Here is a 17,723-nt window from a genome sequence, read left to right as displayed (position 1 = left end):
ATATGTATAAATATGTATATACATATGTATATGTACGTATATGTATATATATGTAACAGCATACATAGGTATATATACACATAAATATGCCGTACATTTGCATAAAAATTTACATAAAATGCAATGACAGCGCAAAAGTACCACGGCGCTGAAACGATGAAAAAATAAAATATGGAAAATGACAACATAACAGTTGCTGTCCGTTAGTCGCCGCACCCATGCTACAAGTAACCGCTACCAGTGCGAGTACAAGCATTTGGCTGCCCACCTGCAATGCCTTCAATTCGATTTAGCACAAGGCAAGAGAAACGATATTTGAAAGGCAGACAAGAGAGGCAAAAGCGATTTAGTGATGCAAAACTATTTCAACGGAAGTCCCTTCCGCAATGATTCAGCTTATTTGTGTGGGTCATTGGTGGCTCGAAAGCTTGGGAATCTCCTGTTAAAAATACAAATGCCGTTTGAGTGAGTGGTTCTTTTTATACCCGAGTGCAGCTATGCCCTGGAGCCTTAGCCATTAGTTTATACAAAACATTTTTCACGATGTTGGTAAAAGTTACTATTTGAAATATAAAACCAGATTAGATGACTTCACGATATTCTTCTCATTGTCTGTCTATTGTATTGGTCTATAACTAAGCGATGTGGGCTAACGATTGACTGTCAGTTCTTTTCTTATTTTGCATTGGGATTAGTAAATATATGTGTATGTGGCATCCATGATTTATCATGTAAAGATACATACCCACAGGCTTCCATTTGCTATCGTAATGTTAAAAGGGTTAATTAGCTTTATAAATCCCGTTAATAAATTTTATTATTGGGTGGTAATAAAATCTCGCATATTCATTCCAGATCCTTTGTATACAAAGCTTTGTCAATACAAAATATTATTCCATATATAAAAATTAATACAGTCCACGAATCGACTGGGAGTAAATCACTACATTGCTATTCTATAGCGTTTATAGTTCCAGCTCGACATATTTTTTATGACTTTTAGCAAATAATGACGTTTTAACAATTTGACAACATATTCTATTTCAATGTATTAGTGCTTGCAGCATGTAAAGTTTTTCAGAAAAAGAGTGTATCCAAGAGAAGTAGCAAAAAATTACCTTGCTGTACCTTTTTCTTAGGATACTTTCCATGTCAGAAAGTGGCAACTGTCTTTCGTAGAGTCAAGCTCCTTATTTTATAGATAATGTATGCATGTTATGTGATATAAAAATCTCTGTTTCTATCCGATATCACCCCGTCCTTACTTATTTGTCTTCGACTCTGCTGTCATACTCCCAAGCACTTGTCATTCGAATACATTTTGCTGTTTATGCTGTGTTGTGTGAGCATTTTTTAGTTTTGTTTTCCTCCAAAGTGCTTATTGCGTGAAGATAAAGCAAAAAGTTAGAATGAAAATTACTTACCACTTTTACAATGACACCATATGCTTACTTGTTTTACAGATTATGTTTTGGTAGTAAAACTCGAAACTTTTTGGCGTGAATATTTATGAAACTGGCTGAACAAATTATTAATGTACAATATATAATTATAAATAAATATTCTATTTATAAACACTAAAATATTTGTCATTCTTTTTCATTAATTTTAGTAAACATGTTGGTTTTATTAGCAGATATCATGTTAACCGCGATTACTGTCAACGGTTATGCCCTTATGACCCTAAAATATGCAGGCATAGCAAAACCAATTATACCGCAAGTCATAAACATCATATATGTATAGTAATTAAGAAAAGGCTTTTCACGCTACCTACGTGTAACACACAATTGTGGCTAATTTTGGTGTGATATGTGTACCTGTGTGTTGGTCTATACATTTGCGGAGGCAATCCGCAAACATATTGTAGGAGTCAGTGTATATTTGAGCGTATGTTTCTAAAATTACAGCACTTGAACGGCATAGCCAAGTCAGGAGCACTAAAATAATATTTCTGTTTATGCATACCTATAACATATATAGATAAACACCATGCATATGTTTATTCGTATCTCGAATTAGATATGGCCTGATTGCTTAAACCATCCCAGTGGCAAAATTAATGCCCCTTAAATAAATAACAGATTAGTGCAATCTCCGTTATTATTTAAAGAAAAGTTAACCTATAATTTACTAATTAAAAGAGTTGAATAATTTTTAAATAAATACTTTACCATGATAATGATTACGCTACGGAGTTCTCTATCTATTAAGGTAATATAATATTATAAAAACATTATTCAATGGCCATAGTAATGGAAAAATTAATACAAGTCGTCTAATCCACAGTAGTGCCAAAGCGTTAAGGTCATTCTACTCAGCTCAAAAAACTTGCAACACGCTTAACGAAATGACATTCTTCAAATCGGGCGACGATGGCACCCGGCGAGATAACGTCATGAAACTTGGTACAATGATTTTTGGCATAATAAGAAGATTGGTAAGTCTAAAAAACGTCATAGCTAAGCCACAAATTGAAATGATTTGAAAATTTGGATCCCGAACTCTAGGAGGATCTCCCAAAAAAGCTGTTTGGCCTAATTAAAATGTTGATTTTGGACAAAATGGCGGCCATGCAAAACAATTCGGGTTTTGTGAAAACATTTACACTTCAGAGCGCTTTAAAAATCGAAATTATTATCAAAAATCTTATTCCTTCAATCAATACCTGACATATATATCGGAAAAAGTCGGTCCAGCCGTTTCTGACAGTGTTTCGAGAAAAAAGTTTGGGGAGCTGATTACACTACGTTAAAAAATTCTTACAAATATATATAAAATTAGTGCTTATGTTTGAGTAAAAGAGATTCATATCCAAGATTTTGGCATGATTTATGGTTTCTAATGCCAGTAAATTGATTGTACTGTCAACATATGCCGTACGAAAAACACATTCATATTAATTTATGTTATTGTTAAGCGAAAGTTTATATGCATTCGAAAATAATTCTATATTGGTGGGTACATATAAATTTTCAATCAATCGGTTTTGCCACAAATGAGAACTGTTCCATTTTACATCGACAAACCACTACTTCATATTTATGGTTGCTGAACGCGCGTCATACATTAATAAACAACAATAAGTTTATATGATTGTAAATTTATGTGTCATATAATAAATATATTCGCGTACAACTTGCATGTCAAGCTCGCTGTTGTTGCCACATTTGAACTTCTAGTTGCCGATTACTGTAAATTGAGCATTGTCGTTTACACGAGCGGCAGATAGCGGAGAAGTGAACTCGCACTCAATTTCCATCGCTAAATGTCTATGCTGAATGGCCAATCAGAACACACAAACAATTATTCATACCTTTGTAAATGTGTTGTTATGTTGTTGAAAATATACAAGGTGGTCCAAATACAAGCTATGGGGATTTTTAGGTGTAAAAAATATATTTTTATGTCGTCCTGCTAAACAACATGTACTTTTCTATATTTCCTCTATTTATATTCGAGCTCGAAAGGGAACAAATTGTTGTCGAAAATTAATAAAGGATTTATTGTAACAAGAGGTGAACATATCGTTTCAGTTTTTGTTGAATACTTGAGTTTGAACGAATAAGTCATGGAAACATTTGCAAAAATTAATTTGCTTAGTTTTGAATACCAGTTTTGAATACCCAAAATAAATCACGTAGAAAATACAATTCCAAAGACAGCGAATAGTAGTTTTTTGATTTGAAAAGGATACTGAGCGGAATGATGGGAGTTAATCGTTGAAGAAGAAGCTCTTGTAATTGGGAACCAAAGAATGTCTTGGTCGCAATAAAAACATACACTTAGTACTTTTAGCTAGAAGGTTTATCTGAATTGCCTAGTTATAACTTCTGCCACAAATTACGTCATTTGAAAAAATCAATTATACTTTCTGTTGTTTCATAAGAAATTTTTGAAGTCATTCGTCGATCCAGATATTGGAGAACTTTAAATGGCTCAAGTGGAGTTTCAAATTCAGATTTCTTCTACATATCACCATTTAACGCGTATTATTTATAGTAAAAATGGCGACATCCAGCAACATGTTTTCGTTCAAGCCATCTATTAAATATTTAGATATGCAAGTGGGAGAGAATTATCAAGCATTTCTGTCAAAAACATGAACTACAAGTTTAATCATAAACTGTGCTTTGTGTACATAGCTAACTCTCGCAAATTAAATTGTTTTTTGGTTTTTCATTTTCCCATTTTATTTGATAGACAGTTATGAGCTCATTTCATCTAATGCACAAGTTATTTAATCAACAACTTTTTCCAAACACTTAACTGAATAACATTTTTTTTTTTTAGTTTTAAACCGAGCTAAATAATTAAAATATTAATATTTTGATTCGCAAGTTGTTAATTAGTGTAACTAAATAAGTGCATAGTTTAAATAAAATTATTTTGTAGACGTCTTTGTTTATTCATTACTCACCGCAGACAGACACGTTCTTCATCATCCGTATTCATTTTTAATTGAATCGCAATTTATTTCGACAATTAATTACACTTGTCACGCGTTTATAACTGTTTGTGTTGGTTAATGCAGGTTCACCGTTATTTGAGTTTTCAGCAGTGCTTTGCAATAATATTGATTTAGTCATTTTAACTTCCACGTGTCGAGCTGTAAAAAAAGCGAATTTTTAGTTTATAAATAAACTTGTATTTATTTAATTAAATTATGTTTGAATCAATTGCTTTTGGAACATAAAGCCATTAACTTAATTAAATTGTATTTTAATGAGGAACGTATCTGACATTGTTACAATATTAAATATTGTTTGATGCTGAAAGTCATTTGCAAAGGGACTTTGAAACCAAAAAAAATGTTAACTTCGGTTGCACTGAAGCTAAAATACTAAATTCGATTTTCATCGGTCGGTTTGTATGGCAGCTATGTATATTCTATAGTTGCCCGATCTGGACGATTTGTTCGGAAATTGTTACATTGCTTTAAATAATAATCCATGCTATATTTCGTGAAGATATCTTGTCAAATAAAAAGTTTTCGTTATAAGAATTTGATCGTTAAGTATGTATGGCAGCCTTGTGGTCCAATTTCAGCGGTTCCGACTAATAAGCAGCTTCTTGGCGAGAATAGGACGTGTGCGAAATTTCATAGTGATATCTCAAAATCTGAGGGCCTATAGACAGACGGACATGGTATATATTTCACATGATCTCCGATCTTTCCTTCTGGGTCTTACAAACTTCGTGGCAAACTTTATATTCCTTGTTCAGGATAAAAAACGTTTAGGCTAATTTTATGTTAGATTCAACTTCAATGCACCGCCATTTGAGAATAATAAATTTTCTGTCAAAATCTCGGAAACTGATATTTGATTATAATTAAATCTTATAGAGTTTGTTATTATATTAGAACAATTATCAAATAAATTTCGAGAAAAGCAATCCATTTAAATACCTGGTAGGCTATACAATTTCCAAGTTGAATTAGACGTACCCTTGTAAATATACGTATATAAATATCACAGCTCTTGTGCAATTGGTTTTTGAAATATAGCATTTTTTTCGTTTTCGCTTGTTTTTTAAAATTAATTTTTTGTTGTTCTGTCTATGAAAAAGGGCTAATTTCTCTAATTTTTTAATATTATCCTAATTGATGCTGATAATAAATTAACTTATTAACATAACATTCTATATACAAACATACATATGTAGATTTATTTGCATAAATTGCACCTTTTTAAATAATTTTTTTGCTTTTGATTTTTTAATGAGTTCATTTGTAAATGTTTGAACTTATGACAACTTCTTTGCAAAATTCGCGCACGTCTAATATTTACCGCAAATATTTAGTCTACCCTCCGAGCACTCGATGGAAATCGAAAATAGAAACGGAAAAATAAGTAAATAAACGAATGAGCACTATAGACCAGCTACCAGCTACCACTTATCAGCTGCCATATAATAAGAAGAGACCGTGTCTAGTGGACTGTTACCGATGCCACTTTACGCCCAAATACTCACTTCATTGGCGTTGGCTTAAATGCGCAATATTTTCATTGTGATATCAGAATTTAAGTGACATCTCAAGGCGCTAATTTCAAAGAAAAACAACTTAATGGCAATACGTGTAGTTGGAGCGCTTGTTAGTGGCACATCGTTGCGTATAAGTAACTTTTTGCTGGAAACTTGATCAGGCATATAACGATTTGCGTGCTCACGAGCGGAAGCAGGCAGAAAATGAAGTGGTAAATGTGCAAATAAAAAAATAAAGGAAGAAGAAAATGAACTGCAGTAAAATAAGAAACCGTGCAAGCAAGGAAATTCTAAGTTGACAATGATTTACATGCGACTTGTTGCATTGTGCCACCGGTTGGCGTTCGTACCAGATTTTTATGCTATATATATATATATACATATGTACGTACAACAACAAATAAATGTGGACATGCACAGTTGGATTCGAAAGTAGCTCGTTAAGGCAGTGCTTGTATTTATAATTTACTATTTGTAGAGAAGCTTGTGGCTTGGTTGTTGTTGCTGCTGTTGTGCACGCCTGGTCGGTGAAATTTTGCCTGCCAAGTGACCTGGCAATATGCCGCTAAGTGGTTGTTTATGTGAATAGCCGGAATCCGAAACTTATGTGTGTACATTTATTTGTGTGTAACATATATATGTATTTATATATACTTCATATTTTTGCTACATTTTTAGCTTATCAAATTTGTGCAAATGAAGTTACATGATTTTTCAAAAATAATCATTTGTACAATTATAAGTCTATACAATATTTTTAGTTTTTATTATAAATTAATTAAAGAGAAAGAAAATTATAAAATCAGAGTGCAAATTCATTTTGCAACCATTTCACTAATTTAGTGCATGGCGTCATTTATTAGAGACAAATGGTCACATATGGTTCTCGACCTTTTTAAGTAGACATTCAATTTCTTTCTCTACACTTTTTCACACAATCTCTGGTATTATAAGTGATGTTTATCTATAAGAGAAAGTGTCCACAAGATTACGAACGTATGGCTATGTATTTTGAAAAATTATGAAGATTTTGGCTTGGAAGACGAAGAACGTCTTGGTGGGCCAAACAATTTCGAAGCTGAGGAACTGGAAGTATTACTCGATGAAAGTTGTTTCCAAACACAAGAATAGCGCTCAGAATCCTTGAGAGTCACTCAAACAGTCATTTAAAACGTTTAATACAGCCAGATGTATTATGACGTCGGTGCAACAGGGGTACTCACGCCATAGCTCACTGGGCTTTCAACACCATCAAGTGCTGTGTTTATCTCCGAAAAACATCTTTAACATGTTTTCTCCGGATATACATTTTTGGTCAGCCCCGATGTAGAATAAATTGATAAAATTTTATTTAAAAGTATGAATGTAGGGTAAATGGATTTAAAGCGAACAAATTATATTATGAAAATTTACAATAACTAAACTTAATTTAAAAAATGTCTACTTTAGCAATGTCCCGAAATTGTTGGTAAGTTCGGAGCAAATTACTTATTTGTTTTCATTTAGTTGCACTCTTCGTTGAAGTCACTGCTGAAGTTGAAAATTTCTCAGTGATTCATAAAAAATGCTACTTAAGACTTTTACTGTGGAATATTTGGTGGCAAGATCACTTTAGTGATTACTATGTTTCCAACAAGTACATTATTGGTTAATAAAGGTGATCTGAGCTCAATCTTATGTTGTTAGTTTCTTTTGAAAATTGATTACCATATGGACATCCTAGATTATTTTAGTTATTCTATTTGCTACATCTAAATTTCTGTGAGTTATTCTTATGAGCATAAATGAATTGACCATGGTGTACTTTTTGAGTACAATAGATGAATTGTTAGCTTAAATAGAAAACAATTTTCGGTGAATTTCAATTTCTTTAAAACTTGAGTAAAAATAATGTCAACGCGTATGCAATACACTGAAGTAGAATAAATCACATATAAATCCATATGTACGTGTACATACTCTTACGATACTTATAAGCAGCAAGTTTTGCTTCAGTGTGGTTCTGTGGTGTTGTTGTCTGATTTCTTATTGCGGTTATTGTTCCGTTCTTTACTGTTCAGACCTTTTAGCGATACGCGGGTAACGTCGAGCATAAGAAATTAGGATTGCATAAATTATGGTACCCAAACTTTAGTATGACGTGAAAGAGTATTTTACATATGTACATACATACACTCATATACATACATATGTCTATAATTCGCACATGTGGAATTTTCCATAGCGATATTTACTGAAATTTAAAAATTTGTAATGCTTCAAACCTCAAGACAGTTATTACATACATGTTACACAGTTTTTAGAGAAAACGGCAAACATTTGTTAGTTTTAAATTGACATTTATTAAATATAGTTCAATTATAGATTTGTTCGGTTCGATATGATACTGACAAAAGGTCTAGTCGATAACTCAACTCAAAGAAAAGAGACGCAATGATGCTCATCAATCCCTGTTATTGGTACAAAATTGGCGCAATTTCTTTGAGAGAAATACTTTTTTAGTGTTTGATTGCGGCTATTGTGCGCTGGTAAGTTAAAATTAAGACGAATTTGAAAGAAAAGTAGTTGGCTTCAAAGGCTATTGCTTGAAAGTGAACTCTTTTCTATCGAATTAGCACACATGAATATCAGTGAAGCATTTTCATAACATTAAATGTCTAATTAAAGTTTAAAAATATTATTTGAACAAAATTCTTTTATTTAAGAACAATTTGTTTTTAATTTTAAGCATGAAATCACAATTTATATTTGATATATTGTACATTCATACATCATTGTTATTAAAACTACTTTATAGAAAAGTGCTCCACGTCGATTAATTGAAGAAAGGCAAAACGCCCAAATCCATTGACGAGAAGGCCAAATTAGTCAAATTAGGCTACCCCATCCACCATATTCTCCGAATGAGACCTCGTGTGACGTCTTTTTATTTCCAAATATAAAAAAATCACTTGCCGGGTGGATATTTGGGTCGAATGAGGTGTTTATCGCTGTCGCGTAGGCCTAATTAATTTATGTGCTTGCGTATGCCCTCTTTGTCTGCATTCTATCAATATTTCCGTTAATATTAAGAATTTCTCTACATATATGCATGTATATACCGACATTTTCTGTTGGCGCTTCAACTCCTTGAGGGCTTTGGCCTGCTGGTCATGTGACCTTCAGACATCTCGCTCAATTGCGGTTTCTGTCCAGTTTCAGTCCAGGTCAAGCATCTTCATGTCTTTCGCAGGATCGGCAATCTTAAACGCGGTATTCCCCTTGCTTTAGCGGTGAATGCTGTGGCCTCTACTATTTTCTTCTGCACTTTAATGTAGTACAGTCTCGTTATATGGCCGAGTCATCTTAAGCTTGTCTAGCTCATAGCTCCACCTTATAAGCCACTAGTCAATATCTTTTCCTGCTTTAAATATTTTTATCAAGATCATTCTTTCGAAGATTTGCAGTTTGGTTTTGTCTTTTTCGAGTAGCGTCTAGTTTCTGTTGTCTATTGAGTAGCTTAATTTGAACAGTTTGTTTAGGGATGCATATGACCTATGGGCGGCTTGAATTCTCTCTTCAATACTCAGGCTTGTTGAGTTATCACTACTGAGTTCAAAGCCCAAAAAGTAAACGCTTCACAATTCGAAATGTGAAATTATTTGTTTGCTGTTGACCGTCCAGCTCTAATTACGCATTGCTATTCTGGATGGTCTATAAGCCTTCTACTTTTAGGCATTTTTTATGAGAATTTGTTGCGCAATGACTTTGCAGAAAAAGTATCTGAAATACTTTTTTTAAATCACATACCATATAATATGTATATACAATTCTTTTTACATTCATGCTTGCCTCTGTCCTTTTAAACCTAATTTGAAATCATGCAATAATTCATATGAGTATGTAATCGCCTTCAAACGGATACTTGATTGCGTGTAAAATAGGTTAAAGTGATTGATTACCACGTGTCGGAAAATTTTTGAAGTGAATAAGAAAAGTGCACAATTAAAATGGGTTGAGGTCTAAGCTCGCTGAACTGCGATGACTAAGTATGCACTGTGGTATATATTGTATAACTGACAAGTGAATTAACATAAATGATTATGTTGAGCGCACGCAAGTTAATGGAATATAATTAGTATACCTAAGATATTTCAAAATGGCGCATAGAAACTTAAAAAGAGCACAGAAATATCCATATATCGGTTATTAAGCTGCGATCATTTGTACGTGCTAATTTTAGTCCATTATGTAGACCCGATAAATTCGGTTTCGATTTAGATATACCCGGCATTCTAGTTTCATTCAAGTCACGGCAGTCATTTGTTGTTGATAGTAAAAATTGCGGTATGCAAATTTCATATGAAATGGATGATAAGAAATTTATATAATTTAATTTAAATTTAAAATATTTATTATTTAGTAGTTTAGAAATAAATTGCTTTCGCCTGGCTTTCGTGTATTAAAAGAGGCACGATTAAAGTATGATTAACTTTTTACTCAAGTTATCGCTTGCACGGACAGACGGACGGACGGACGGGCAGACACCAGGATCTCAACTTGTCTCGTCACCCTAATCATTTATATATTCATAGCTGTATATCTATCTCGCTTAAAATTCCTTGAAAATGGGGGAAATCGGTTGATAATCACGTCTACTTCCCATATAACAAACATTTAAATTCTATCTGATTCTTCCACTTTACAGTATACATATCAAACTTTGCACAAATAGTGCTCTCAAATCTCTCATCTAACTCCCGGAAATTGTCGAAATCAGACTATAACTTTTCAGGATCCAAACACCAAATATGTGGACACCAGTGCGTATGCCTGATTTTTTATCGAACATATCGATTAGTGTATTAGTTCTAGTATTGAAATTCGATGAAAATATTTGTGTGCTCTGGTGTCGAAAATGGGTAAAATCGGGTCAATACTTCCCTTAGTCCAAATACCAAATATAAATACTTTCAAACTTCCGGCTGACTTTATACCGCATCTATCAGTCAATATGTTAGAAATCGTAATGAAATTACTAAATAACCTCGTTCTAATTTCGGTGTAAATATCTTCTTGCCTGCGATTGTAAACCATGGAAGGAATACTTCCTAATTTTAATTAAAATATAGACGAAAATCCCGTATATCCCATATTGAGCGAATGGTAGTTTTAGTATTAATGTGAAATGTCGTATTGGTATGCAGATTTGAGTGCACTTATAAAGCACTTTAAAAGAATATACTAAGAGTTTTTACTAACGTAGCGATTTTTCTGTGACAACGGCGTATGCGCAACAATTAATTGAATTGAGAGATATTATATCGAAGTTTGTATTATTACGGTGCATACTTTTAGGCGCGCGTGTTAAATAAACGTTACAAATAAAATAAAATCGGGCATATTATAAAAAGCTATGAATAATAAATTTGTTGCTTACCTTTAATTGATACTGATATCAAATTAATAGCTTGACTTTATTTTAATTATCATTAATTTCTCAATTTGCTGTTGTTGATTTTTTTTTCAGATTTCAGTTTATTCAAACATATTGGCGTTAATATTCCAGTTTGTGATGCCGTTTAATATTTTACATTTGCCATCATTTATAAAATAAGCTGTTATTACACGGCACATTTTATTCAGGTTCATATTTATATAATTGTATGTATGAGTGCGGTTTTTATTTCTGTTGACACAAGCTTTGAACATTCGTAATATTTTGCTGAAAAATTAATTACGTTATCTATTATATTATTCATTAGCAACATAACAAGTGCCAATGCATATATGCACAATACAATTTATTTATGTGTGTATGTATGTATATTATACATATATACATATATCCATTAACAAGAGGAATTGTTTGCCTACTCAAAAGTGTACAATTTAAATTTTAGCAATGCTAAATAACTTACTGCCGTGAGCACTGCAGAGGCCATGAGCCGACTGGCTGCATTCACAAGCGTATGCCCAACTAGTTTTTATTCTGCAATATTTTGGAGCTTTGCTTCGTTTTGGTAACTACTCGATTACTGAGTTAAAATTTTGATTGCGGTTGACTTTAATAGATACACAACTTTATTTTTGGTGCATGCTGGTGACAAATATTCTGTCGGTCGTGAGTTTAAAACTCAGGTGTACATTCTCCAAAGATATGGATACTCTTTTGCGGGGATTCTTGACAGATGGAAGAATACCAACGTAAAGCAGTTTTTCATAAAAAATTTTCTACCGATCTTAAAGAGTTACAGATTCAGAACGTGCAGACCTTGGCTACAAACTCTGGAAGTTATCAACACATTGGTAGTTTTAGATCGAAATTTTTTTTCGCTTCTCCCTAATGTTGATAGAGTACAAATTGTTAAATGTTCATGGCGTTTAAATGGTTTTAAGCCAAATAACTTAAATTTGAAGAAATACATGTATGTGTATGTATAAGTATTTATAATGATTATTAATTACTGTAATATCTACAGTTAGTTGACGAATTTGTCCTCCTATTAGTAATGTGCGTTTTCTTTTTTATTTAGTGATTTAGATAGAAACGAGTTCAACGCCCATTATATTGAGACCAAAGGTGACAGCACAGCAACATTTTGGAAAAGAAAATGTCAAAGTTATCTATAAAACAAGTAAGGAAGCGCTAAGTTCGGGTGTAACCGAACATTTTAAACTCTCGCCAGCCGGGAAAATAACTTCAGGTATAGGCAAAAGTTTATATAAATTAATGTTGCGAAAGATATGTAGACGAAAGGGTGAAAGGATTATAATCGTGTTTGGTATCTTATTAAATTATATTTTATGTCGTAGACTCACCTGGCCTCATTACTATATTCTGCTTCATATCTGGGATGTTGGTATTAAAATCAACCCAGTAAACTAAAATGAGATATATGTGATATAAACTCAAAAACAAGAGGCTAAATTTAATATATTGGGTATATGAAGTAAAAACCATTATTTTCGAGATAAGGGGCCTAGACAACGGTCCGATTTTATTCATATTCTGCGCTAAACCACATTATTTTTATAAAAACATTGAAATATCACATATGGCCAATATAAACGGCTTATAGTCAGAAAAAAAAAAAATCGAAAATAATTATATCGGGTTTATTTGGGCCAGGAGAAAATCTGGACTGACTGCGTAAGTTTTATAAAACTGGCCGACATGTATTACTTCTGGTATGAGGTAAATTTATACCTAAAATGTGCTTATTTGCAGATACCTCTTACAGTCTTACATTTTGTGAGAGTATTAATAGGTGTAATAAAAATAAATTCATTAATATTTGACATTCAATTAAAAAATTTTTAAGCATAGTTAGAACGATAGAACGATATTTATAAAGTAATTTCAAAAAACCACTATCATAGAAACCCTTAACCCGCAACCGCTATTGGCTAAAAACTGGAACAGCCTATTTTCACAGCTTGTAGAGAATTTTTTACTAGCAAAACCATTTGCCATACGCAGAACAGGTATGAATCACAAATTTTCTTTAGGAGCTTCTGACGAGTCACTACCGATGTGCCCATTAGCTTGCCGTTGCTGATGGCATACAATTCCACTGCTATTAGCCAAAGCTGGCCCCTTTTGGGAGATTGCTTCCTTCAGAATGTCTAAATGTTGGCATGAGGTTTATTTTTGTTAACTCACAGACAACGAGCTTCTTTTTGTTGCCTCTATTTTTTCGATGTTTTCGCAACGGAACTGAAACCAAAATTGCGCATGATTATCCGTCACAGTATAAAACACTATTTACATTTTCAGCCTCCTGGTTCGTGTTTTCGCCTTATTGAAGAAATAAGATGTATCTTCCATTTGCTGGTGTCAATCGTTGACCCATGCCGAAACAACTGAGTCACACAATTACTCTACTGACGGCGATGCTAAATAGTATGGGTGCCAGGTCACAACGGCATCGATTTACTTCCTGCTAAGTAGTATGGCACCTCTTTGCCAGCTCATCAGCTCTACAATTAACTGTGACTCCGTTGTGAACTGGCACCCATGCTTAGCAGGAAGTAAATCGATGCCGTTATAACGAAGCTACACTCTCCTTAATTAATCGTAACGAGCTTAAAGCTATACGAAGTAGGCTGCTCCTTTTAGCAGTAGATCCACTTCTGCCTTAGTGGTAACAACTGTTGCAATTATCAGGAATCATGCAACTAGTCTTAGTAAATAGTTCGCGAAAAAGACTCCTCCACAAACCATCCCCTTTAGCTATAGCTTTAGCTTTGAGTTATACTTAAAAACGTTAATAGTTGAAAATTTAAATACGGATAAATTTTGTAATTTATTCAAGTAAAATTACTGTTTTCGTTGGCTGCAGAACCCACATTTGTACTGATAATCTTGGAATATTTCAAATTTATTTCCATTATGCGAAGCTTCTAGTATGTCAATTATAAGTAATGCCTTAGATAAGTATTTTATATAATTTTAATATTTCCTATCATATTTACTTCATTGAAAAAGTACTTATAAATTTTATTTAATATGAGAATATGCTTTGCAATGATTTTAAACGTAATTTCCTCTAAAGCCCATTAACTGTTTCCACTATATTATTTTGCACTTCTCAACGGAATGGCAACAAAACGCTCATTAATGCGGCTAATTTAGCGAAATTGCATTTGCGGTATATGTTACTTCCAGCCTTCACCAGCCACAGCTTGTCACATGCCAGTGGCATAGTCTTACCAGATAGCTTGTTTAACGAGCATTGGCAATATATATTATGCCACCAACAACAACGAAAATATAAATATAAATACAATTATGGCATCAAAGTTTTGCGGCAAGTACGCACCCAGTAAACCGGTAATTTATTACTCTTGGCCACCATTGGCCACTTTTGTGGCATAACGGTACGGCATTACTTGCCACAAAAGTTAAAACTTTAAACCGCCACAGTGGCAATTGAAATTTGTACACACCACGCGGTTAGCAACCGTTTTTTAGTTGACACTAATGGTGTCAAATTAGTTGTACGCTTAATTCGACGTCTGTCACTAACCCCTTGTTATCACTCGCCGTTTGGCGCTCGCCACTGGCAACTCGATGTTTGGTGTTATTGGCGCTGTTTGCTTTAAGTTTAATGAGCAGATTATGACGCTTTAAATTATAATTAATATACCGCTACAATAATACATTTCGCGCTTAACCAACTCTTTTATGTGTTTTGTTGCCACAGCTCCCAGCCGATTAGCCTGCGCGCGCTATACGCATAAGGAGGATTCGGGTTAAATGACATAACTTTGCCGTGTCTCGTTCGTCGCTGCTTGTTGCGCCATTAATTTATTAACAGCAATTTAAATCATTTGCCTAGTTAAGTTTTATGGTAAATACCATACTACTTGATGTCGACGGCATTGTTGCGCATTGCCGGCTTCTTATTTTGGTGGCGTTTTCTGAGGCGCTACGGCAGGAATATTCGTGTCAATTGCTTCCAAGATAGCTTTAAATAAAATTTTCAGTTTTGTTGGGCTTTTGGCTGATAATGTTAAATTGAATAAAAATGATCCACTAAGCTTAATTTGAAATAAGTATTTAAATATGAAGTGATGAAATTATTTTAATTTGATCCTTATACGATTAATCCCTTCGAAGGAGTATGATATATACGTTTTAGTAATTAAAAAGTGGAGCGCTAATTTATATAGCGAAACTTTACATGAGGTGCCACATACTCTAACTTTTCATTATCCTCCATCTTATTTAGCTTTCAGGGATCAACGATCAAGATGTGATAAGACTTAACTCGATCTCCATGATAATGGTAACCCCAAAATAGATTTTTGGTTCAATCCACACTAGTCTTGTACAAATAACCTCTTTGCCTTAATGGGCTATGGAATTAAGTAGCATTTAAAAGCGTTGGAAGACTTAGAACAGTCTGTGGTGGTTATACTAGTGGTTAACTAAGTAGGTTCGAGCTTTTCAGCATTTGTATTGCCTTAATGGAAAGACATTGATCTACATAGTTCACCATGTTATCCACTGATGTGAACTGCCTCTTGGTATAATACACTTGTATAAAGTGTTTGCTGTAATGTAGTTCTTTGAAAACTTTCAAACCTTAACCTTCACATAGGAAGCCTTTTGATCCCGACGGTTTATAGTTATGGCCAATTAGTGTGAGGTTCGCACAATATTCTTTGTACTGTGCTTTCAATAACTTGCTTTGATAACTCGCTTTCAATAACAATTCTGTTTTTTTACATTTTACAAATTTGTTGAATTTTTGCATGTTCTGTGTATATAATGGTACTTCTCCATACAATGGTCTATCAGGTTTTTGATCTGATCTAAAATAAAATTGTGGCAGGCCACAAAAATCGACAAACGTTTTGAACCAAATTTAATCCTTTTTTTAACGCCGCTATTTTGTCAATTTTTGATTTTTTTTCGAGCGTCGGTACAGACACTAACTTCTAGTAAAATATTTTTGGTATTATTTATGGAAAAGAAATAACTGCAAAAGTTGTTTAGCGCCGGCGGAGATTACGTTTAACTTGAAAAATATTTAATTTTTCTGGGTATCTCTTTAAAGGCGGCAGTGGCGGAACGTGCATACCATTCCGTTATTATTTCTATCTTTTGATTTAAATGAGCGGTAAAAGCAGAAAACAAACGAAGTATCTTTTATATTTTTCATAATCTGAACAGAGTATATTGAGTTTGCCACTATGGTTGTAATACCCAAAAGAAAGCGACAGAGACCCTGCATAGTATATACTCGTATATAAATGATCAGCGTAACGAGCTGAGTCGATTTAGCCATGTCAGTCTGTCTGTCCGTCTGTATATATGCGAAATAGTTTTTGAGATATCGATCTGAAATTTTGCAACATCTCAATCTCACCAAGAATATGCTCATTTGTCGGAACGGATCGGAGCACTATAGCAAATAGCTGCCTGATCTGACGAAAAAAGTTCTTGTAAGGAATCTTTTGTACATGTAAAGGGTATTATAGCTTCGGTGCAACCAAAATGAGCGTATTTTCTTTATTTAAAACATACTGCCACCACAAATTCTTACTCAGCTGATTTCTTTCAACACAATTCTCGAAAATTCTGAAATCATATATATCAGAACGCTATTTCAAAATCAAACAAGAGGACGCTTTTTCTGCCCTAAAAAAAATCCAAGCGGGAGTTCCGCAAGGTAGTGTATTGGGACCAGTTCTTTATCTCTTATAGGTATACTAGTGACCTACCAACATTTAACGAAAATATTGTTGCTACATTTGCTGATGATACTGCAATTTTAGCCGTTGGCGACAATAATATTGAGTCAACAGAAAAATTACAAAAAGCCATTGCAGAAATACAACGCTGGGCAACTACTTGGCGCATTAAGCTAAATGAAACCAAGTCAGTTCATATAGATTTCACCAATAAACGTATACAGCACAAACCAATATATATGAACCAAAAAATAGTTCCGTATGAGAATACAGCAAAATATCTTAGTATGACCCTTGATACTAAACTCAGGTGGAAATCACATGTCAAAAAAAAAACAAGAAGAATTAAAACTTAAGTACAGAAAAATGTACTGGCTATTAGGCAGATATTCTGCCTTGTCAATATACAACAAGCTACTCTTGTATCAACAAGTCCTTAAACCGATCTGGACTTGTGGACTGGTATTTAACTCTGGGGCTGTACCAGTCAAAGCAACATATTAATTATCCAAAGATTTCAAAACAAAGTACTTCGTGGTATTGTTAATGCA

At 33.6% G+C, this 17,723-nt stretch overlaps 1 protein-coding gene across 3 annotated transcripts in view; it reads right to left on the bottom strand.

The window, feature by feature from the left end:
* Positions 1 to 17,723, bottom strand: part of Ac78C (adenylyl cyclase 78C) — a 112,466-nt gene that overhangs the window by 72,519 nt on the left and 22,224 nt on the right. For all 3 annotated transcript variants that reach the window (XM_070111128.1, XM_036362632.2, XM_036362644.2), the window contains exon 2: positions 4,421 to 4,609. In XM_070111128.1, coding sequence (XP_069967229.1) covers positions 4,421 to 4,455 — 35 coding nt within the window. In that variant the 5' untranslated portion in view covers positions 4,456 to 4,609. The remainder of the gene's footprint in view (positions 1 to 4,420; positions 4,610 to 17,723) is intronic.

Source organism: Bactrocera oleae, chromosome 6, assembly GCF_042242935.1.
Source record: "Bactrocera oleae isolate idBacOlea1 chromosome 6, idBacOlea1, whole genome shotgun sequence".
Taxonomy (NCBI): Eukaryota; Metazoa; Arthropoda; class Insecta; order Diptera; family Tephritidae; genus Bactrocera; species Bactrocera oleae.
The sequence above is the reverse complement of the archived record's forward strand: the minus strand, read 5'-3'. Positions and strand labels throughout refer to the sequence as shown.